At 38.1% G+C, this 22,861-nt stretch overlaps 1 protein-coding gene across 1 annotated transcript in view; it reads right to left on the bottom strand.

Annotated features, from left to right (window-relative positions):
* Fem-1 (protein fem-1 homolog B) overlaps positions 1 to 22,861 on the bottom strand; it is a 39,832-nt gene that overhangs the window by 5,973 nt on the left and 10,998 nt on the right. The window contains exons 3-9 of the mRNA XM_071685873.1: positions 21,977 to 22,561; positions 14,562 to 14,713; positions 10,926 to 11,069; positions 8,049 to 8,192; positions 6,334 to 6,602; positions 4,668 to 4,772; positions 23 to 139 (exon numbers count right to left, since the gene is read on the bottom strand). Coding sequence (XP_071541974.1) covers positions 23 to 139; positions 4,668 to 4,772; positions 6,334 to 6,602; positions 8,049 to 8,192; positions 10,926 to 11,069; positions 14,562 to 14,713; positions 21,977 to 22,561 — 1,516 coding nt within the window. The remainder of the gene's footprint in view (positions 1 to 22; positions 140 to 4,667; positions 4,773 to 6,333; positions 6,603 to 8,048; positions 8,193 to 10,925; positions 11,070 to 14,561; positions 14,714 to 21,976; positions 22,562 to 22,861) is intronic.

Below are 22,861 nucleotides of genomic sequence, written 5' to 3'. Positions count from 1 at the left end.
ACTTTGGATAGCATTCATTCACCTGACAGGTTTCTGATAAGGAACAATGAGATGCAGTGGAGTGTTGCGGTTGTTGTCCATACTGTTGACATCCGCCCCACATGCTATCAAAAGTTTGGTCGTTGTTGCACATGGAAATCTGTAAAACATATAAACCTAAAAACTGAAAAAACTCAGCAACAACTAAAACAATTAAATTGGTGGATGATTTAACTGTTTAATCAAATAAACTAAGTATAGAAAAAACATCATATATTTAAGTTTTCAGGACACTTGCTTTGTGTTCATTTCTCTACAATTTTCTGAGCATAAAAATGTATATAAAGGCAAGGTCCTTATACTAGGGCATCAGATGAATGAAACTATGCATATCTATATCTCTGATGCCCATTATATATAAGATGCAACCACTCTATTACACTTTCTCCTCCATACTTCTGCATTTCAGCTGTAATCCCATCCACTCCCAGTGCCTTTCCTACCTTCAGCCTCATTATTGCCTTCTTACTTCCCTTTTTGCTAGAGGTCCCTGCACTTGTATCCTCTTCCTTCCATCCTCCATTCCCATACATGTAACAACTGCTGCCTCCTCTTCTCCCACATTCATCAGTTCTTCAAAGTCATCTTTCCATCTTCCTTTCACTTCCACCTTTTGATTCAGCAGTTCCCCTTCCTTACTTCTCATGTCAACCTTTACATTCTTACATTCACCTCTTCCCTTTTTCACCTCCTTCCAGTATAGTTTCTTATTATCCTGAAACTTTTCACCTATTTTTCTTCTAAAATCTTCATCTATTCTTTCTTTGCTTTCCTGTATCACCTTCTTAACATTTAACCTACATATTTTGTATTCTTTCCTCCTCCTTTGCTGAACTTCCACTGGTACATTCATAATGAGCAATCTGCCATATGGCTTTTTCTTCTATTCCACAGTATTTCTAATCTCTTCTGTCCAGCATGCATTGCCTTCTTTATTCCTGTATCTCACTACCTTTTATCCAACTACTGATTCTACAACCTTTACTAGTATTTCTGTAAAAATTTTAAATACCTCATTCACACATAACTGCATTCCTACATTCACTGCACTTCCACCTAAGCTTTCAGTTACCTTCCTTTCATATTCCTCTCTGTATTATTCCTGATTCATCTTCTTGCTTGCCAATACTTTTACCTCTCCATTCTTTATCACACCATACCTCCACTTCTCCCTGACCCTCATCCCCATAAGAACTACAAAATGGTCAGTCGCCTGCACAGCCTTCCTCAATCTTTCATCCACTGCCACCCAGTCAATCAAAGTACTTTTGCCCTTCTCTTCCATCATTCCTCATCCATGCATTTCTGTGGATCATCTTGTGCTGAAAAAAAGTGTTTGCAAGGAATAAACCCCTCTCAGCAAAAATACTCACAAGATAGCTTCCATTCTCATTTACTCCAGGCACTCCCCATTTACCAATTATCTCACTATTTTCATCACATCCCACTTACATATTTGTATCATCCAATAAACTGCATTCCTCTCTTTATCAAAACCATTTATACAGTCATTCAAATTTCTTCAAAAAAGTTTTATTTCACCCTTACAGTCTTCATATTCACACTACTAATCTTTCCTTTCACCCACACTATTCTTGATCCATTCCACCCATGCTCTGTAACACCCTCCCATACTCTTGCTGATAGCAGAATTATTGCACTGCCTTCCTTTCCCCTTTCACTATAATCTTCACTCATTCCCGTCCATACCATACCTCCTTCCATGCCCTCCCATAACTTGCAATCATCCTTTCCATTTTCACTCTACACACCCTGCCCAAGGATATGGATTTCCCCATCCCTAACACATCCATGCTACAACTTTTAAACCTCTCCACTATCTCCAGTTGTTTTTAATCTCATCAGTCTTCCCATTCACATTCAGCGCCATCACCCTCAATCATTCATTTCTCTTAACCCTCAGCATAACTGGTAGACTCTAGTTCTGCTTCTTAGCCTTTTCTGCCTCACCCTTGATAGATCACTGGCAGAAGGCAACTCCAGCACAGTGTTCCTAGAAGCAGCATGGCTCCAAAACTGTTAAAAACTAAAAGTAACAGTACACCCAAGGTGTGTGTCGAAATCTAAAACTACTGCCCTGATGTAATTGGGTAACTCCTTCCCCTTTAGTTTCACCCCTAAGGGGTGTATTAACAAGGAGGCTGGGTGAGACTGCATTAACCATGTCCTCAGTCAATAAAATAAAACAGTGATGTCATTCAATTTTCACATAATCAAGTATGTTTTCCACTATGGCAAATATGTCTAAACTCAATGAATGATTTTGTACACAGGTTGACATCCATGACAGAGCACAGACAAGACCTTCATAAACCCTGTATTCAAAAGATTATATTCATTTAAGGTCCTTATCTCCCTAAAGGTGTTTGCTTTGAAGAATGTATGTGAGAAATACTTAGAAAAGCAAATGGATTTGTATGTAGCATTTATGGATCTGGAGAAGGCATATGATAGAGTTGATAGAGATGCTCTGTGGAAGGTATTAAGAATATATGGTGTGGGAGGCAAGTTGTTAGAAGCAGTGAAAAGTTTTTATCGAGGATGTAAGGCATGTGTACGTGTAGGAAGAGAGGAAAGTGATTGGTTCTCAGTGAATGTAGGTTTGCGGCAGGGGTGTGTGATGTCTCCATGGTTGTTTAATTTGTTTATGGATGGGGTTGTTAGGGAGGTGAATGCAAGAGTTTTGGAAAGAGGGGCAAGTATGCAGTCTGTTGGGGATGAGAGAGCTTGGGAAGTGAGTCAGTTGTTGTTCGCTGATGATACAGCGCTGGTGGCTGATTCATGTGAGAAACTGCAGAAGCTGGTGACTGAGTTTGGTAAAGTGTGTGAAAGAAGAAAGTTAAGAGTAAATGTGAATAAGAGCAAGGTTATTAGGTACAGTAGGGTTGAGGGTCAAGTCAATTGGGAGGTGAGTTTGAATGGAGAAAAACTGGAGGAAGTGAAGTGTTTTAGATATCTGGGAGTGGATCTGGCAGCGGATGGAACCATGGAAGCGGAAGTGGATCATAGGGTGGGGGAGGGGGCGAAAATTCTGGGAGCGTTGAAGAATGTGTGGAAGTCAAGAACATTATCTCGGAAAGCAAAAATGGGTATGTTTGAAGGAATAGTGGTTCCAACAATGTTGTATGGTTGTGAGGCGTGGGCTATGGATAGAGTGGTGTGCAGGAGGATGGATGTGCTGGAAATGAGATGTTTGAGGACAATGTGTGGTGTGAGGTGGTTTGATCGAGTAAGTAACGTAAGGGTAAGAGAGATGTGTGGAAATAAAAAGAGCGTGGTTGAGAGAGCAGAAGAGGGTGTTTTGAAATGGTTTGGGCACATGGAGAGAATGAGTGAGGAAAGATTGACCAAGAGGATATATGTGTCGGAGGTGGAGGGAACGAGGAGAAGGGGGAGACCAAATTGGAGGTGGAAAGATAGAGTGAAAAAGATTTTGTGTGATCAGGGCCTGAACATGCAGGAGGGTGAAAGGAGGGCAAGGAATAGAGTGAATTGGAGCGATGTGGTATACCGGGGTTGACGTGCTGTCAGTGGATTGAATCAGGGCATGTGAAGCGTCTGGGGTAAACCATGGGAAGCTGTGTAGGTATGTATATTTGCGTGTGTGGATGTATGCACATACATGTGTATGGGGGTGGGTTGGGCCATTTCTTTTGTCTGTTTCCTTGCGCTACCTCGCAAACGCAGGAGACAGCAAAAAAAAAAAAAAAAAAAAAAAAAAAAAAAAAAAAAAAAAAAATCTCCCTAAAGATAATCTATCAGTTACAGTGTATATCTAAAGGAGCCATCTATAACTACATTAATGCACATCTTGTGGCAGCTTAAACCAATGCACACTTACACTGCCTTACATCAACTCAACCTCACCCCTACTGTTTCATCAGTTTCTCTCAGCTTCTCATTCCGTAAAAAGTTGAGCTCTACATTTTCATTCCTTAACTTCACTAAATGTATTAGTTTCCTTTGCATAAAACAATAAAATTCCTGTACATATCATACTTGCTATACTTATAATGCTTTGATCTCACTGAATCAATAATATGATCTGAGGGTTTGATAAGATTCTAGAGCTGAAATCAAAGCTAGAAGTCAGTGGAGTAGATGTTCCAGAGCCAAAGTAGGTATCTGGAGGAGAAATATAGCTTAACTGACAAAAAGTGCCATGGGACCAGTGTGTCACTAAAGGACTGGCAATACAAAGATTTCCCAAGTAAATGCACTTACTTGAAAAACCTTTCTTTGGTGGGCTGGAATGTCCTTTGATATTGGCAAGCCATAATCCACAAATGTAACAATCAAGTTTCCTGTAGCAAATTATAAAAGAGGACTGCAAAAGCTGGGAAGCAAAAAAAAGATAGAGGACATTTACCAGATCACCAAGAGGGCAGTAATGTGAATGTTTCAAAAGACAAAAAACATTAGTGGTGTTAAGAACACCTCTCAAAACAGTGCTTACGTGAATTACCAAAGACAGCTCATCTCCTAACTACCATAAAAGTGTAATGACTGACAATGTGAGATCTGATCTCAGACAAAATCTTCTAAAAATGCACAGCAATGCTTAGAATTTGAAGCTGAGATCTGCCTGAATTAAGTCACATTCTCACCTGCAAATATGGTTAGTGTGGAAGTCATCAACAGGAGTTTCTGGGTTTACAGCAAGGTGCAACAAACTTTGCCCTGTCCGTGTCCTAGCTTCAATCCTTACAAGGCTGAAAAAAAGATGAAAAAACATTGATCTATATGAAGTATCAATCTTATCTAGATACAATCATGGCTCAAGCCTTTCATATGAAAAGGTATTACACATTACATATTTCTCTAGGGATATCATCCATCAAAAATATGCATGCAAATTTGATGCTATTTTTTTTCCATCAAAAAATGTGGATTTTTACTTGAAAATTAATTCAAAACATAGCTGGTCTTAAACTGCACATTCCTATAATGATGTCTAAGCAAACGAAAGCACATGATAAGAACTGATGATGATAAGTGTCGTAGAAGGCTACTAAAAGGGAGGGAGTGGGGGGGCTGAAAATCGTTCCCTCCCATTTTTTACTATTCCAAAAAAATGAACACAGAAGGGGGCCATGTGTGGATATTCCCTCTCAGGCTCAGCCCTCTGTTCTTAATGCTACCTAGCAAACGCAAGAAATGGCAAATATGTATGAAAAAAATATACAGATATAGAGAAGAAAAGTACCTGCATCACAATGTTATTTTCAGCATTTATTCTTCAACAGTACATTTATAAAATGATGATCATACAACTAAAAGCAAAATTCTTGTTTTCATATATACATACAACTGGCTTTCCCACTTCATCAAGGTATTGCTATTTTACCACTTCATCAAGGAAGTGCTAGGTTATTATTATTATTTTATATTATCATTATACTTAATTGCTGTCTGCCATATAAGCAAGGTAGCACAAGGAAACAGACAAAAGAATGGCCCAACCCACCCTCATACACATGTATATACATAAATGCCCACCCACGCACATAGACATACCTATACATTTCAAGGTATTCATACAGAGACATACATATATACACATGTACATATTCATACTTGCTGCCTTCATCCATTCCCATCGTCACCCCGCCATACACAAAATAGCATCCCTTCCCCACGCGAGGTAGCGCTAGGAAAGAACAAAAAGGGCCACATTCGTTCACACTCAGTCTTTAGCTGTCATGTGTAATGCACAGAAACCACAGCTCCCTTTCCACATCCAGGCCCCACAAAACTTTCCATGGTTTACCCCAGACACTTCACATGCCCTGGTTCAATCCATTGCCAGCACATCAAATAAAAATCTACTTATTCACATATTCATAATTTCCCCCCCAAAAAATTCGTTTTCTTCTCTAGTTTTCATGTTTCTAAAATTCCCCTTTTGTAACCTGGTGAAGTGGCCAGCTAAAGAGATCCTCATGATGTTACTATTTTTCTCCTAAATATCATGAGCAAATGCTTTCTTTATATAAGAACCTCACTAAACTCCAAAAGTTTTCAATAAAAGCCTAGAAAAATTTTGTGGCAAAGTTAGCTCCTGAATGGAAGAAGAGGTAAAGTTATGTTTCTATGGAATATTCTGTGGCTGTGAAAACTATGTCAAATTAGGGCTGAAAGAGAGAAATGCATCCCAGAACACATATTATGGAAAATGACAAGATGAATGCTCTATTTGGATACAGTATAATAATTCTGTAGAACATCAAAAGCATTCTAGTTCAACAGTTACTTCCCTTCATAAACATATACCTGTAAACTGTATGGTGGACTTGAGATTCTTTTTCTACAACCTGATGCAGCTGCTGAAGAGAGTGTCTCACAGTATCTCCTCCTTCAACACCTCTCATTCCAAAACCCACTACACCAATGCCTCCAAAAAGAGCTCCAAGTTCATTGTTTCCCCCAACACCACCATTTTCAACACCATTCGCTTGAGAAGATGAAGAACGACCCTTTGCTACACACATTGCAATCATGATCAGGTACAATGCAGTGATCATATTGCTTTCCATTTCATCCTGTTAAAGAAGAAGAAAGTACCTCAATGTAAATGCGTAATAAAGCACTCATTTCATTTTAAAATCTAGTTTCTTATTCTGCCTTAGTAACAGTGTCAGAAATAGACAAACAACAGCCTCATTTGCAAGCATCCATTCACAAGCTAACATGTAAAATAAACTGAATCCTGAGCCTGTCATTCACAAATAACCACCACAAACTAATCCAGTGTTTACCTTGACTACTACATATGCCATGGTTCAGCCCACTGAAAACATGTCACCCTCCATATCCCACATCAATCCATTTCATTTTTTCTCATTTCTCTCATCCACATGAATGTTCTAGCACAAATACCCAGTTCCTCTTTCACTCAATCCTTCCATCTCCTTCTTGGTCTTCTTCTTACTTCTTACATTTCTGATACATAGGTCCTCTTAATCAATCTTATTTCATCCTTCCTCATCATTTGTTCAAGATATTTCAGTACACCCCTGCTCAGCTCTCTCGGACTATGCTTACAACCTCATAAACTATTATTCCTTGCACAATCAACTCGCCTCGCATCACACATTTTTCTCAGACATTTCATTTCCATGTTCACCCTTTTCCTTTCGTCTGAATTCAAGGCCCAAGACTCACATCTAAGCACTACTATCAGGACTAAATAGCTCCTCCCTGTAGCATTAGTAGTATTCATCATACATGATGAAGCAGGAAAAGCTATTCATCAAGAACTAGCACAAACAGAACAGATTGAGGTGACTGGCACCACCTGCATCTTGCATTTTTTTCACTTGCAGAATACAATCAAACCAAAGGTTCAAGCAATCTCATGTTAAAATGAGCAGTTCATGCTGAAAACTGTCTTAGGTTTCCTAATATATACAGGTTTACCACTTTGACTACAATTCCTTAAGCACAAAGAACTTAAAAAGGTAGTCCAGTGGAAGTAAACAAAAATGGTACCAGAATTTAAAGAGCTAAGCTACAAGGAAAGGCTGAAGAGAAGGTTGACGGGTGAACTGAACACAACCCTTTAAGTTCTTAAAAGAAATCAACAAAGTGCAAAAATTTGATAGTATTTTGAGAGATGTAGTAGGGATACTGCAACCAGAAGACAAACATTAAATTAAATCACAAATTTGTAAACAGGGATGTAATGAAATACTTTTATATCATAAAAATGGTGGACAAACGGAACAGACTGACTGAGGATATGATTAATGCAGACAGCATACATAAATGAGGTTGTATGATTATAGAGAGTGTTCAAGGTTTTGGGGCCTAAAAGTGTAAAACTCCCTCCTGTATAGTACATATTAAGTAATTACACCATGATTTCTTAAAGCCTTTAAACTGCATATTTCCATGAAAACAACAAGTACATTGTAATCAAGGAAAAGTGTTTTCTCTGCTGGCCTTACTAAATTTCCCAGACTGAAATGTGAAAAGTAATTTCTTACCTTAATAGTTTCTACATCATCTTTTGGGCCTGGACACTGAATCTTTTCTTGATTTCTCTTAAGTTCAATAACTGTAGCCCCTAAAACTTCATGCACAGCATCAAACTCCAGCTGGACTCCTACATGCAACATCTGAGAAAAAACCTGTAACAAAATGCAAAACATTCTTTATTCGTCCATACTGCAACCATTTCATGAATACCATATGTAAGAGACACTGTAACCTATGAATTACTAAAATCCAACAATCAATCATATGATACACTGAAACTAATGAAAACTAATACTAATTGTTACTTTATCCACAGATGTTGACTAGTAGTCGGAGAAGTAGCAGGCAGGCAGCCACCATCCAGAGAGGTATAATACCGGTATTACCTGCCTGGTTATTAGGAGGGTTAGGGATGGCTTCATAGTGAGCCAACACTTCAGTGGTTGTCAAGATGCACTCCTCTGACCCAGATAGCTGTCTTTTCTTTTTGCCTCACCTACATGTGGACTGCTGGCATTCTGTCCACAAACATACAATCTCTCCTTGTAACACAGCAATCGTCAACAATTAACTCCCACAACCCATTCTTCATAACCATAGATTTTCCTGCAGTAAGCACTGTACACTGGCACTACCTTAATTGCAAAATGGTAGGAGAAAGAGACAGAAATAATAGGTAGGTATATTAGACAGGAGCATTAGGTGGTAGTAGCTGGTAGGAGTATTCAGATGTAGGCATTAGGTAGTAGTAGTAGGTTGGACCATTATGTAAAGATAGTCAGTAAGAATATTAGGTGGAAGCTTCTGGAAACATTGTGCATGCTATTGCCACTACAATCCATGTCAGATACGACTAATCATTCTGCTGCCAAGGTAACTGACATGAAAAATAAAATCAACTGTAGTATTATGTCAGAGTACATTATGTTTTTCTCATGCAAAATAAATCATCCATGATTCAGCTTAACAGGCATCCAGTTTTCAGAGGCACACTTTGCTAACTGTATAATGGTGTAATGTGGTTTCTAAGGATGATTAACCATTATGGTGACAATGAGCAGCAGGATCAATAAGCCATCAAAGGATAAGGATACGAAGGAGGAGACTGGTTTAAAAGACGTTGAACTTAATTGCAGCAGGATCAACAACCTCTCAAAGAATACGGATATGAGGGAGGAGACTGGTTTAAAAGACTTTAAACTTAATTAAGTATAACCCCACTAGAAATTTATAACCAACAATCCTTCCATCCTTGTAGACTTTTTCCTGTCAATCCCTTCATCATACAAACGCATATTTCGAGAACAGAAATGGAGGTAAATCTTCTATTATCTTTTTCAGGCACTACCTTGCTGATGCAAGAATCGGCAATGATAAATTAATAAAAATAAAATATCTACACATTCATCATACTTGTACCTATCTAAAACATACATCCTAATTCTTTTCTTCATATCAAAGTTAGTCTTTTCCTAAATATAACTATAATGAAATACACTTTTTCCACATTAATTTCCTCCACAAACTCATATCATTCCAATAATTCATTCTTCATTTTTTCAACAAAATACAATATTCACAATATCTTACTCTTTCTATTCTCAAAATCATAAATTTCCACTGCAGTTAGTTCACTTTAGTTCAACCATCTGCACTCTATTGGTAAAATATAACCTCAATATTTACATATGAAGAAGAGCTACTTGCCTCCATTAATCATCCTAATATCCTACACATCTGATTACTTTATGTGCTTTAATGTAAGCTAAATTAGACTTTCAGCATCTTCAACCCATGAGCTCAAAATTTCTTGTTTCATAGTTATCCTTATTCACTTCTTTTCTGCATAGTGTCCATCACTCCTTATATCATTATTCAGTTTATCAACATTTTTTTCTTTGATTAAGTAATGAGAGGGTAAGAGAGGCATGATAATAAAACAAGTATGGTTGCGGTTGCTGAAGAGGGTGTGCTAAAATGGTTAGAACATATGGAGAAAATAAATAAGGAAAGGTTGACATAATAGAGAATATATGTATCAGAAGGGAAGGGAATAAGGAGAACAGGGAGACCAAATTGGAGACAGAAGGATGAAGTGAAAAAGATTTTGAGCCATTGGGGCCTGAACATGTAGGAGAGTGAAAGGCATGCATAGGGTACAGAACTGTAACAATTTGGTGTACTGGGATCGATGTGTTGTCAATGGACTGAACCAGGGCATATGAAGCATGCACGGTAAATCGTGGAAAGCTCTGTGGGGCCTGGTTGTGGATAAAATTGTGGTTTCAGTGCATTACACGAGAATGGACGTGAGCAGATGCAGCCTTTCTTTGTTTGTTCTTTGCGCTACCTCACTAACACAGGAAACGGCAATCAAGTATGAAAAGAAATCAACATTACACACCCTTACCTTTACATGTAAGACTTTATTCTCTTTCCATTTTCAAACCATTTTACTAATATACTGGAATGACCTCTTTCATAAAAGACATCATCCCTCTTATTTACATTAATACAGTATTTACTGCTTCCATCCTGAACGCCTAACTGTAAATGTAGCTTATCCAAGATAGCCAGTTATGCAATTCCAGGACTGTCTTTACGAGCCTCCTGAACCTTTAAAACTGCATCCTACATAAGAGCAGGAAAGGATCGGTTCATATAGTGTGGAAAGATTCTTAGTGATACTGTCTGTCCTCTCCTTTCCATTCTGCTGATGATGATACAATCTCATCAAAGTTGATATCAGATTCATGGTATTACCACTTACACGTTGAGCCAAGGGATAACAGAATATTTCATGAGCATGTAAACAAAAGCATTCAATTTATATTTTTTTACATTTACAATTACTGTTATCAAGCCAAACTAATTCAAATAATCACCTGTGCAAATCTTAGAAGATCCTTCATAACGCATACTTTATTAAGCTGCTTTAATCGTAGTGCATGCATCCACAATTGTAAGCATCTGTCAAATCGAGCATTGTCAGCAAATACTGCACCTCTGAATATCACAGGATGGGGAACCTGCAACATGGAATTCAAAAATGAGTAAGTCTTTAGTACAGCATGCACTTAAACTTTTCAACCAACATCTCTTACATCTGATGATGCTCTAGTAAGGTTAAATTATTAGACACTGTGGTAGAGATAAAAGTCTATACATTCCACTCCCTCTCATACAAAGGAATTCAAACAGTAAGAGACCACTGGGTCCTTTCATGGCTATTTGTGATAAAGAAAGATATCAGAAACTTACAGAATGGTGTGGTAAAAGTAGAAATGCATACAGACAATTCAAAGAGAAAAACCAGCACACTGTTCATGAGGCTATTGTGGTACAACTCATCTTAGTTGTGGACTTGAGGCAAAATATTTAGGACTATTCTTAAAATGTCTATAGTAATGCTTTCAACTACTCTAATTTAACTATCTATCTATTCATCTCTCTGATGCCCATTCCCTCCAGGAATTTCATATCATGGGGTGGCCACAGCAAAAGTCTCTCCACAAATCCCTGTCCTTACATGCCTCCCTCACATACACCATTCCACACATTCTTCCACCATTTCTCTCCCTCCAGTACTCTACCCCCTGTATTTCCCCATGTCACAAGTGATCTCCCTCTCACACCAAACCCTTTAATCATACCATGAAACACTCTCTTTATAAACTTCCCATCGTGCCTTCTTTCCACATGCCCTTTCCAAGTACTATCTTTCACCCACTCTATCACTCCCTTTGCATTCCCTGCCATAACAGGGAATGCAAATCCCCTCATTTCTTTCCACTCTTCATTCCATTTAATCATATCACACATCCCTCTTAAATAGCTCATTTACACAGCTTGGATTCTTGACCTCTGTGACTCATTCCACCCCCATGTTTCAGCGACATCAAGTCACGGACAGGAGGACTATGATGCCCCCTAATCGTTTCTTCACATGCATACTTACATCACTGCCCTTCATCATTCTATCAAGGGACCCAATTACTACTCTACCCTGTAATACTCTCTCCCTTATCTCTCCTTCCATATCACCAAACTTACCCAAGATAGCTCCCAAATAAATTCTCCTAACTCTGAATATTTCTCCCTCCCTTTCTATATTCACTCTACATGGTTTTGCAAAGTCTACATTTTCACTGTTTCCTTTCAAACAACATTATTTTACTTTAACTCCCATTGACCTTCACTCATCTATCCTAACACACATCAAACATCACTTACAAACTCCTGCAGCTCCTCTTCACTCTCAGCAAACAACTCAGTTCCATCCACAATCATGCTTTCAATTGTTACCATACCTCACTGCCATACTCCATCTCTGCATCAACTTTCCCTAGCTTTGCTTTCAACTTTCTTGTCACTCCATCCATGAATTAGTTAAAAAGCCACAGTGACATCACACAGCCCAGCCTCAGACCCCTATGTATACCAAAACTTTTTACTCAACTCTCCATCCACTCTTACACATGCATTTGTTATTCTACAGAGGGCTTTCACACCATCAAACAGTTGTCTAACTACCACATAAATCCTTAAAACATCCCATGAAGCATTCCACTTGATCTTTGTCATATGCTTTCTCCAGATCCATAAAAGATGCATACAGCTTCTTATGCTACATTAGATACTTTTCTAAAGTTATTTTTAATGCAAAAATATGATCCACACATTCCCTACCTTTCAAAAAAAAAAAACTTTCTCCTCAACTCATTGTGCATTTGGTCATTTTATCACTATCAATCAACACTTGCATACACTTTTCCTGGTATACTTAACACACTTATCTCCCTATAATTGCAACATACATCCTTAGCATCTTTCCTTTGCAAACAGAAACAATATTAGCTTTCATCCAATCCTCAGGCACAGACTTCCATTTCTACACTAAATCCTGTATCAAATGCATCCACTCTCTCACACTTTCACCTCCATACTTCAACATTTCAGATATAATCCCACCCACTCCAGGAACCTTTCCTACCCTAAACCTCATTATTGCAATTTTTACCTCCCTTCCCGCTATATGTCTTTTCCAACCTCCACACCTAGGTATGTAACAACTTCTGCCTCACCTTCACCCACATTCATCAGTTTTTCAAGTCTATTCTCAAACATATCTATAGTCTGCTTTCAACCACTCTAATTGGTAAATCATTCTTGAAAAAATACTTTGCATCATTTGAGGTAAAATGTTGGCACCATGAGTTTGCTTCCATTACTACGAGTGAAATCAGAAGTAATAATCAAACTGTGTCATGTGATTAAGAGTACAAAGAAGAAAATACAGCCTAGAAAAAAGAAACATAATTATCATATACCTATATAGATAAGGAGCATCAATTCTGTCAGTATAGACCCACTCCTGTCCATTCAACACCCCCCACACCAACAAGACAAGCCTATAACATTTGGCAGTATTTTCTTTCATAATGTACAGATATTCTTCAAGGAATTAAGAATTTTCTTTTTCCCAGATGGAGAAAAATACCACTGCTTAAGGTTGATTATCATCACCAGTTCAGAGTGAAAACTTTCCAAAACTGGTCAACAGAAAAGCTGCAAACAGTTTGAAGCTCTTAAACAAAATTTTTTTTTTTTTTTTGAAGTATCAGGCAACGCTTTACCTTGAAATAAATTGAGGCAGACCAGTGCACTATATCCATGTAACAGGGATGGTATCTAAACTGGGTTTTAAACCAGTAATCTTGACATATAATTCAAATATACTTTTTGGTAATTTCAGGAACATCATGGTCAATTTACTGAACAATGTTACTGAAGGGTCAGTATACATGTTCTATAACAAGATCCTATGTATGTTAAATTATGCCTTCCATTTCACATGATTTGGGGCTTTTGAAAATGTGTCCTTTACTAGACTTCTTTTCTGTATCTTAATTGAGGGTTTGTTTCGCTCAAACAGGAGTACATTATCATATGTAATGAAAGTCATATAAACAAAAACCCTTTTGTACTCCTTAGTCTGGGTAGAATGAAAATTAATGGCCATTACCATGGTACTATGTCACTACAGCTTTACTATCAAGTGCTATGTTTTCAAGTCTAAACAGGAAAGCTGAAGGTACAACTAGCATCCCATCTACTTGCCATATTTCAAAATTCAGATGAGTTTGTATTACATTTCGAGTAGCACAAAGTTGAGACAATGCCATTATCCATTAAATCTTCTAAGCAGAGGCTACTTTGAGCTTCCAATGTTTTCACTGTCGTACCATTTGGCTTTACAATTTTGCAAAGATAAGGCATTTTCTAAACATTCCTAGCTTTTTTTTGCTTGACATCAGACTCATATTAGTTATGTACATAGTTGCTTCAGCTCAAAAAATCTTCCGAAATTCTCTTCCTTTATTCCTTCAAGGTATTTCAGGTCTGAATCTAAGCATCTCAGGTTTAAAAAAGGAAGGACTAAATCCTAAATAATTTTTTCTATGACAATCTGTTCTTGAATTTTATGGTATCTCAAAAAAAAAATCTGAGACTCTAATTACCTCGGGATTGTGAGGCCCTAAAATACGCTCTCTGATGGCCAAGCTTTCCATGTGAAGAGTTCCAGAAATATGTCTAATACTTTCCAATTCTCTAATCGTTTCACATTCAATGCGATTTTCATAGGCTGGTACAGGTTCTACTTTGGGTTTATCTGCAAAAAAAAAAAAAAAGTATATGTAATAAGTTAATAACAGATACATACCACATAAAACTATGTTAGTAAGTACATTGCATTCCCATGTTAATTAAAAATTGCACTGCCTGGAGCAAACATAATTGTTTTACAGAACTTTTGTCCCTTATTCTGGAAATCTACCTGACCTACCCAACATTTCAATGACATACAATAACAAGGGTTGCAGAACTTCTAACCTCACTACCACTGGCAACTTTCATTTCTTATTCATCACTCTCCATACAAGTCTGGCAATTTGTCTGCCTTTCAATATTCATTCTTTGATAATTTAGCCATTTTTCCCTGACTTTACTGAAAGTACTATATCATTCATAATAATCACATTTCTCTTTAATCCCTCCACCTATAGTAATCATATTTCTGTCTCCAACATACCCTGAAAACAAACCAACTTCCTATATCTTACATCTACATAAACTTCTTTACTCAAATCCCAATTTTGTATATTTAAATTGGTACTCTTTTGTAAACTTAAGCATAATCAATATATTGATAAAATACAGCAAAATCCCCATCTTCATATCAAACTTCCAGCACATTCTAACTTTCATCCTATACAATGGCTTCACTGCTAAAAATAACTTTTCGATAACCAGTTCATATATGCATAAAATAATCACATAATAAACAGATTCCTCTATTACTTCAATTATTGATGAGACAATTTTGTACATAACATAACAATAAGAAAGAAAAGTTGAATTTTGGGCATGAAACAGGCTTAATATTTATGTATACATACCAATGGTTGCAAGGCATGGGCTATAGATAGGGTTGTGCGGAGGAGGGTGGATGTGTTGGAAATGAAACGTCTGAGGACAATATGTGGTGTGAGGTGGTTTGATCGAGTAAGTAATGAAAGGATAAGAGAGATGTGTGGTAATAAGAAGTGTGGTTGAGAGAGCAGAAGAGGGTGTGTTAAAGTGGTCTGGACACATGCAAAGAATGAGTGAGGAAAGACTGACAAGAGGATATATGTCAGAGGTGGAGGGAAGGAGAAGCAGGAGACCAAACTGGAGGTGGAAGGATGGAGTGAAAAAGATTTTGAGTGATCAGGGACTAAACATACAGGAGGGTGAAAGGCATGCAAGGAATAGAGTGAATTGGAACGATGTAGTATACTGGGGTGGACGTACTGTCAATGGATTGAACCAGGGCATGTAAAGCCCATGGAAAGGTCTGTGGGACCTAGATGTGGAAAAGGAGCTGTGGTTTCGGTGCATTACACAACAGCTAGAGACTGAGTGTGACCGAATGTGGCCTTTTTTGTCTGTTCCTGGCTCTGCCTCAATGGGGGGTGTGTGTGTGTGTGTGTGTGTGTGTGTGTGTGTGTGTGTGTGTGTGTGTGTGTGTGTGTGCTATTTCGTATGTGGCGGGGTGGCAATAGAAATGGATGAAAGCTGCAAGTATGGATATGTACACGTGTATATATATATATATATATATATATATATATATATATATATATATATATATATATTTTTTGCTTTGTCGCTGTCTCCCGCGTTTGCGAGGTAGCGCAAGGAAACAGACAAAAGAAATGGCCCAACCCACCCCATACACATGTATATACATACACGTCCACACACGCAAATATACATACCTACACAGCTTTCCATGGTTTACCCCAGACACTTCACATGCCCTGATTCAATCCACTGACAGCACGTCAACCCCGGTATACCACATCGATCCAATTCACTCTATTCCTTGCCCTAGTTTCACCCTCCTGCATGTTCAGGTCCTGATCACACAAAATCTTTTTCACTCCATCTTTCCACCTCCAATTTGGTCTCCCACTTCTCCTCGTTCCCTCCACCTCCGACACATATATCCTCTTGGTCAATTTTTCCTCACTCATTCTCTCCATGTGCCCAAACCATTTCAAAACACCCTCTTCTGCTCTCTCAACCACGTTCTTTTTATTTCCACACATCTCTCTTACCCTTACGTTACTTACTCGATCAAACCACCTCACACCACACATTGTCCTCAAACATCTCATTTCCAGCACATCCATCCTCCTGCGCACAACTCTATCCATACCTTGCTCTTATTCACATTTACTCTTAACTTTCTTCTTTCACACACTTTACCAAACTCAGTCACCAGCTTCTGCAGTTTCTCACATGAATCAGCCACCAGTGCTCTATCATCAGCGAACAACAACTGACTCACTTCCCAAGCTCTCTCATCCCCAACAGACTTCATATATATATATATATATATATATATATATATATATATTATCCCTGGGGATAGGGGAGAAAGAATACTTCCCACGTATTCCCTGCATGTCGTAGAAGGCGACTAAAAGGGGAGAGAGCGGGTGGCTGGAAATCTTCCCATCTCTTTTTTTTAATTTTCCAAAAGAAGGAACAGAGAAGGGGGCCAAGTGAGGATATTCCCTCTAAGGCCCAGTCCTCTGTTCATAACGCTACCTGGCTAATGCGGGAAATGGCGAATAGTACGAAAAAAGAGAGAAAAATATATACATATATATATATATATATATATATATATATATATATATATATATATATATATATATATATATATATCCCTGGGGTTAGGGGAGAAAGAATACTTCCCACGTATTCCCTGCGTGTCGTAGAAGGCGACTAAAAGGGGAGGGAGCGGGTGGCTGGAAATCCTCCCCTCTCGTTTTTTTTTTTTTTTATTTTCCAAAAGAAGGAACAGAGAAGGGGGCCAGGTGAGGATATTCCCTCTAAGGCCCAGTCCTCTGTTCTTAACGCTACCTCGCTAATGCGGGAAATGGCGAATAGTATGAAAAAAGATATATATATATATATATATATATATATATATATATATATATATCGAGGATGTAAGGCATGTGTACGTGTAGGAAGAGAAGAAAGTGATTGGTTCTCAGTGAATGTAGGTTTGCGGCAGGGGTGTGTGATGTCTCCATGGTTGTTTAATTTGTTTATGGATGGGGTTGTTAGGGAGGTAAATGCAAGAGTTTTGGAAAGAGGGGCAAGTATGAAGTCTGTTGGGGATGAGAGAGCTTGGGAAGTGAGTCAGTTGTTGTTCGCTGATGATACAGCGCTGGTGGCTGATTCATGTGAGAAACTGCAGAAGCTGGTGACTGAGTTTGGAAAAGTGTGTGGAAGAAGAAAGTTAAGAGTAAATGTGAATAAGAGCAAGGTTATTAGGTACAGTAGGGTTGAGGGTCAAGTCAATTGGGAGGTGAGTTTGAATGGAGAAAAACTGGAGGAAGTGAAGTGTTTTAGATATCTGGGAGTGGATCTGGCAGCGGATGGAACCATGGAAGCGGAGGTGGATCATAGGGTGGGGGAGGGGGCGAAAATCCTGGGGGCCTTGAAGAATGTGTGGAAGTCGAGAACATTATCTCGGAAAGCAAAAATGGGTATGTTTGAAGGAATAGTGGTTCCAACAATGTTGTATGGTTGCGAGGCGTGGGCTATGGATAGAGTTGTGCGCAGGAGGATGGATGTGCTGGAAATGAGATGTTTGAGGACAATGTGCGGTGTGAGGTGGTTTGATCGAGTGAGCAACGTAAGGGTAAGAGAGATGTGTGGAAATAAAAAGAGCGTGGTTGAGAGAGCAGAAGAGGGTGTGTTGAAGTGGTTTGGGCATATGGAGAGGATGAGTGAGGAAAGATTGACCAAGAGGATATATGTGTCGGAGGTGGAGGGAACGAGGAGAAGAGGGAGACCAAATTGGAGGTGGAAAGATGGAGTGAAAAAGATTTTGTGTGATCGGGGCCTGAACATGCAGGAGGGTGAAAGGAGGGCAAGGAATAGAGTGAATTGGAGTGATGTGGTATACCGGGGTTGACGTGCTGTCAGTGGATTTAATCAAGGCATGTGAAGCGTCTGGGGTAAACCATGGAAAGCTGTGTAGGTATGTATATTTGCGTGTGTGGGCGTATGTATATACATGTGTATGGGGGGGGTTGGGCCATTTCTTTCGTCTGTTTCCTTGCGCTACCTCGCAAACGCGGGAGACAGCGACAAAGTATAATAATAAAAAAAAATATATATGTGTGTGTGCGTGTGTGTGTGTGTGTGTGTGTGCATATGTATATGCATGTATACGATGAAATGTATATGTATGTATATGTGTGTGTGTAAGTGTTTATGAATATACACGTGTATGTGGGTGGGTTGGGCCATTCCTCATCTGTTTCCTTGCGCTATCTTGCTAATGCAGGAGATGGCAGTTAAGTATAATAAAATATGATATATCATTACATGTACCATTCCTTACAAAAGCTTACCATTTCCTAATTTCAAATGTGATAAATACTACCTTTGGTGCTTGTAATCACATGTACATTTCTTAATGCAAAATAAGCAATCAAATTTACTGTCTGCAATTCAGGCTATGCAGAACATTACAAGCTTGCTAATTAACGCTCCGACATTCTGACCACTAATATAGCATCATCCAAAGACTTACATATTACATTCCACTGAGACAAAAAAAATGTGCTTGTGCTTGTGTCATCAACTTCAAAATGCACCAAAAATTCATTCTTTTATCATTTGGTGTGTCAGATTCAAGAGTAATTAACATATCACAACAAACAATGGAGAAAATACAAATAATGTTTATAGACATCTATCATGGCACTCAACAAATTTATTGTGTATGTCCTACTTTTATAACAGAACAAGTATAACGACTCTGAGGACTGGCATTACCAGCATGAGGTTACATCGTGAGTAAAACAATCACCTTCAGCTGGATTGCATTACTGTCAATAAATGAAAAGATGTACAATCTCACTTCTTACACTAAAGAAGTCCACCATTTCTCTACTACTGATTGTAGCACAACTTTCAAGATGGGGGATCCCCACACAAGAGACCCTGGATGCATATAATTAGAATTACTCTGATAATTGCACTGGCTGTGAATAATGTAATTATTTTTCACTGAGTATGACAGACATATGATACAGATATAATCAAATAATAATACACAACCAAAATAGCAATTACATTATAATGCATCATTATCAGTCCATAGAATATTATGAAACAATAATTTATGAGTAAATACAAGTTGAAAAATAAAAAACAACCAAAGCATCACATGGCTTTTTTCGTAAGGATATAAGTCAACGTTAATCAATGGATTGAACCAAGGTTAGTGAAACTTCTGGGGTAAGCCATGGAAAGATATGTAGGTATGTATGTTCGTGGCATTACCTTGCTATCAAAGGAAACGGTGATAAAAAAAAAAATATGTAACTCATTATTAACCCTTAAACTGTTGTCTAAACCAGTTGACAAGTCATGTAAGGTCTGCAATCTTATCAGTTGATGCGTGGGTAAAATCTAAATCATTAGCCAAGAATAACAGAAAATTCTACCTTCCTTGTTTATGACCATATGTAAACTTCTTCTCATATACATGCTTCTCCATGGAGCATTAGTATCCCATTAAAGGCAACAGAGGGTGAATTACAATAATTCAGTGCTGTAAGCCCAGAAAGCCATGCACAGCACTTTGATGTTATTCATTATTTGCAATCTTCTAGCACCCACAATGGACAGGTAAGTGATCAAAAGTATATACAGTACGTGTGTATTTTATTTTCTGATCTGTGTTAGATTACCTATCTTTTGATTACCTATCTTTGTTAAAGGCATTTTTTAAATTCATCAAAATATCATGAATTACACCACGGCAAGGGTACGCAAACCATGATATACACTGCATTTTAAGGATTAAACATATTCTGCATTGTTATTTTTGTATGCAATTATCCCTTCACATTGTGCAGAATGAATTCACATTGATGGATAACTTAGAAATTTAGTCTTGTCAGTGAGAGGTGGTCATAAATTGAATGAATACAAGGCATATGAGGCAATACAAAATAACAATGGAACAGCCTATGGATAACCAGTTCTGGTTTCAGAACATCATATGCAATAGCTAGAGAACATACATGTGTAAATGAGACTTCTGTTTGTGGTTTCTTCCCAATGCTACCTTACTTAAGTGGGAAAAGCAATCAAGCACATAAGGAACAATTTAGAATAGTTTGTGGGCCATGGCAGCAGATGGTATGCTCAAGTTTCAGGACATTATATTGTTAATAACAGCTAGATGGTGGAAGTTTACAAATGAGGCTGCTGTTCATTTTTTCTTAACACTAACTTACTTAGTGAAACTACTAGGTATAATGTAAAATAAAAAGTGTGTGGGTGAAAGAGCAAGAAAAGGTGTGCTAAAATGGTTTGGACATAAAGAGAGAATAAGTGAAGAAAGGTCGACAAAAAAGATATATTTCAGAAATGGAGGGAACAAGGCGAACAGGGACACCAAACTGGAGAAGGAATGATGGACTGATAAAGATTTGAGTGACTGGTCCTTAACATGCAGGAGGCTGAAAGGTGTGTACAGGATAGAGTGAACTGGAACTACATGGTATGCTAGAGTTGATGCCAAATGAGTGAACCAGGGCATATGTACAGCAACAAGGGTAAGCCATGGAAAGGTCTGTGGGGTCTGGCTGAGGATAGGGAGCTGTAGTTTCAGTGCATTACACATGACAGATAAAGAATGGATGTAAGCAGATGTGGCCTTTCTTTGTCTGTTCCTGGCACTTCCTCAATCAATGTGGGAAATAGCAATGAAGTATGAAAGAAAAATTAGAGATGCAGGCACAGTTCCTAAAGTACATGGTCATGTGAAGAGCTAAGGATCTTAATCAAAATTTGAAGGAATAGGGCTGTCTTTACTAACAAAGAACAGAGCCCTCTCAGAGACAATTTACATAAACCAGCATTTGACAATGGTTATTCAAAAATATGACTTGTTTGAGAATAAAGGCTTCTTAAACCTGTCTCTGTAAAGGCGAACATGAAAATGTCATCCTTCTGCTTGCAAAATGTGTGCTAATATTACCATTCATCCTTGGAAAATGTCTTAAGGATAACAGACAACTGTGGGTTCTAAAAAAGCAGATTCTATTGTTCACTGTATGTAGACTATCCCCATTTCCGATCTTCCTATTTCATTCCATGAATTACTTTACAAGCTATGTTTCATTCCATAAGCAAATTCTTTTTCAACTTCCTCTTTTGATATTCAGGGCAAAAAATTTTTTAATGTCACTCTTTATTCTACCTATCTTATTATGGGTACTTCTTGTTACACAGTATCTATTTAACTAATGCTTTGGAGGGCCAAACCTAAACATAAAATACTTACATATAATAGCTTCAGGGTCACTGTATCTTTCTTTCATTCCTTTCATCATGTACTTGAAAGCAAGTTCAATATTATAATTGTCTTTGTCACTTGCAAAGGATGCTCCTAAAAGTTCTAAAGCATCAACTTTTTCTTCCCTTGTAACATCAGGTCTTGATATCAAATACTCCACTACATCACTTCTTGTTCTTTCTGAAGCAGCTATTAGAGGTGTCATCCCATGTTCATTCTTTGTGATTTTTGCTCCATGAGCCAAAAGTTCTTGCACAATCTTAACATGGCCACACTCAGCTGCAAAATGAAGAGCTGTTGCCCCACAGTGTGCTTTTTCATCAGGATTTGCACCAAGTTCTAAGAGAAACTGCACAACATCTACATGGCCTTTATAAGCAGCAATCATAAGACAAGTGTTATTGTATTTGTTTGTTATATGAATATTAGCACTATGGTCAGTCAAGTATTTGACAATGTCCAAGCGACCATCAAAACAGGCAGCTCGCAGTGGTGTGGAATTAGTTTTTGTTGGATGATTAACATTTGCTCCAGCACGCACAAGCATTTTCACGACTGCCAAGTGGCCTGCACCTGTAAAGGTTTAAAGCAATCAATAATATCAAGACAGTAATAACAAAATTCTTAATAATATATATACTACAAAAAGGTTCTAATAACCTTGCTCTTATTCACAGTTACTCTCGACATTCTCCTTTCACACACTTTTCCAAACTCAGTCACCAACTTTTGTAGTTTCTTATTTGAATCAACCACTAGAACTGCATAATCGACTAACAAATGACTCACTTCCTAAGCCCTCTCATCCCCATCAGACTGCATACTCACCCCTCTCACCAAAACTCTTACTTTTATCTACCTAACCACCCTATC

The sequence above is a fragment of the Panulirus ornatus genome, chromosome 41, assembly GCF_036320965.1.
Source record: "Panulirus ornatus isolate Po-2019 chromosome 41, ASM3632096v1, whole genome shotgun sequence".
NCBI lineage: Eukaryota > Metazoa > Arthropoda > Malacostraca > Decapoda > Palinuridae > Panulirus > Panulirus ornatus.
This window is presented reverse-complemented; position numbering and strand designations above follow the sequence as displayed.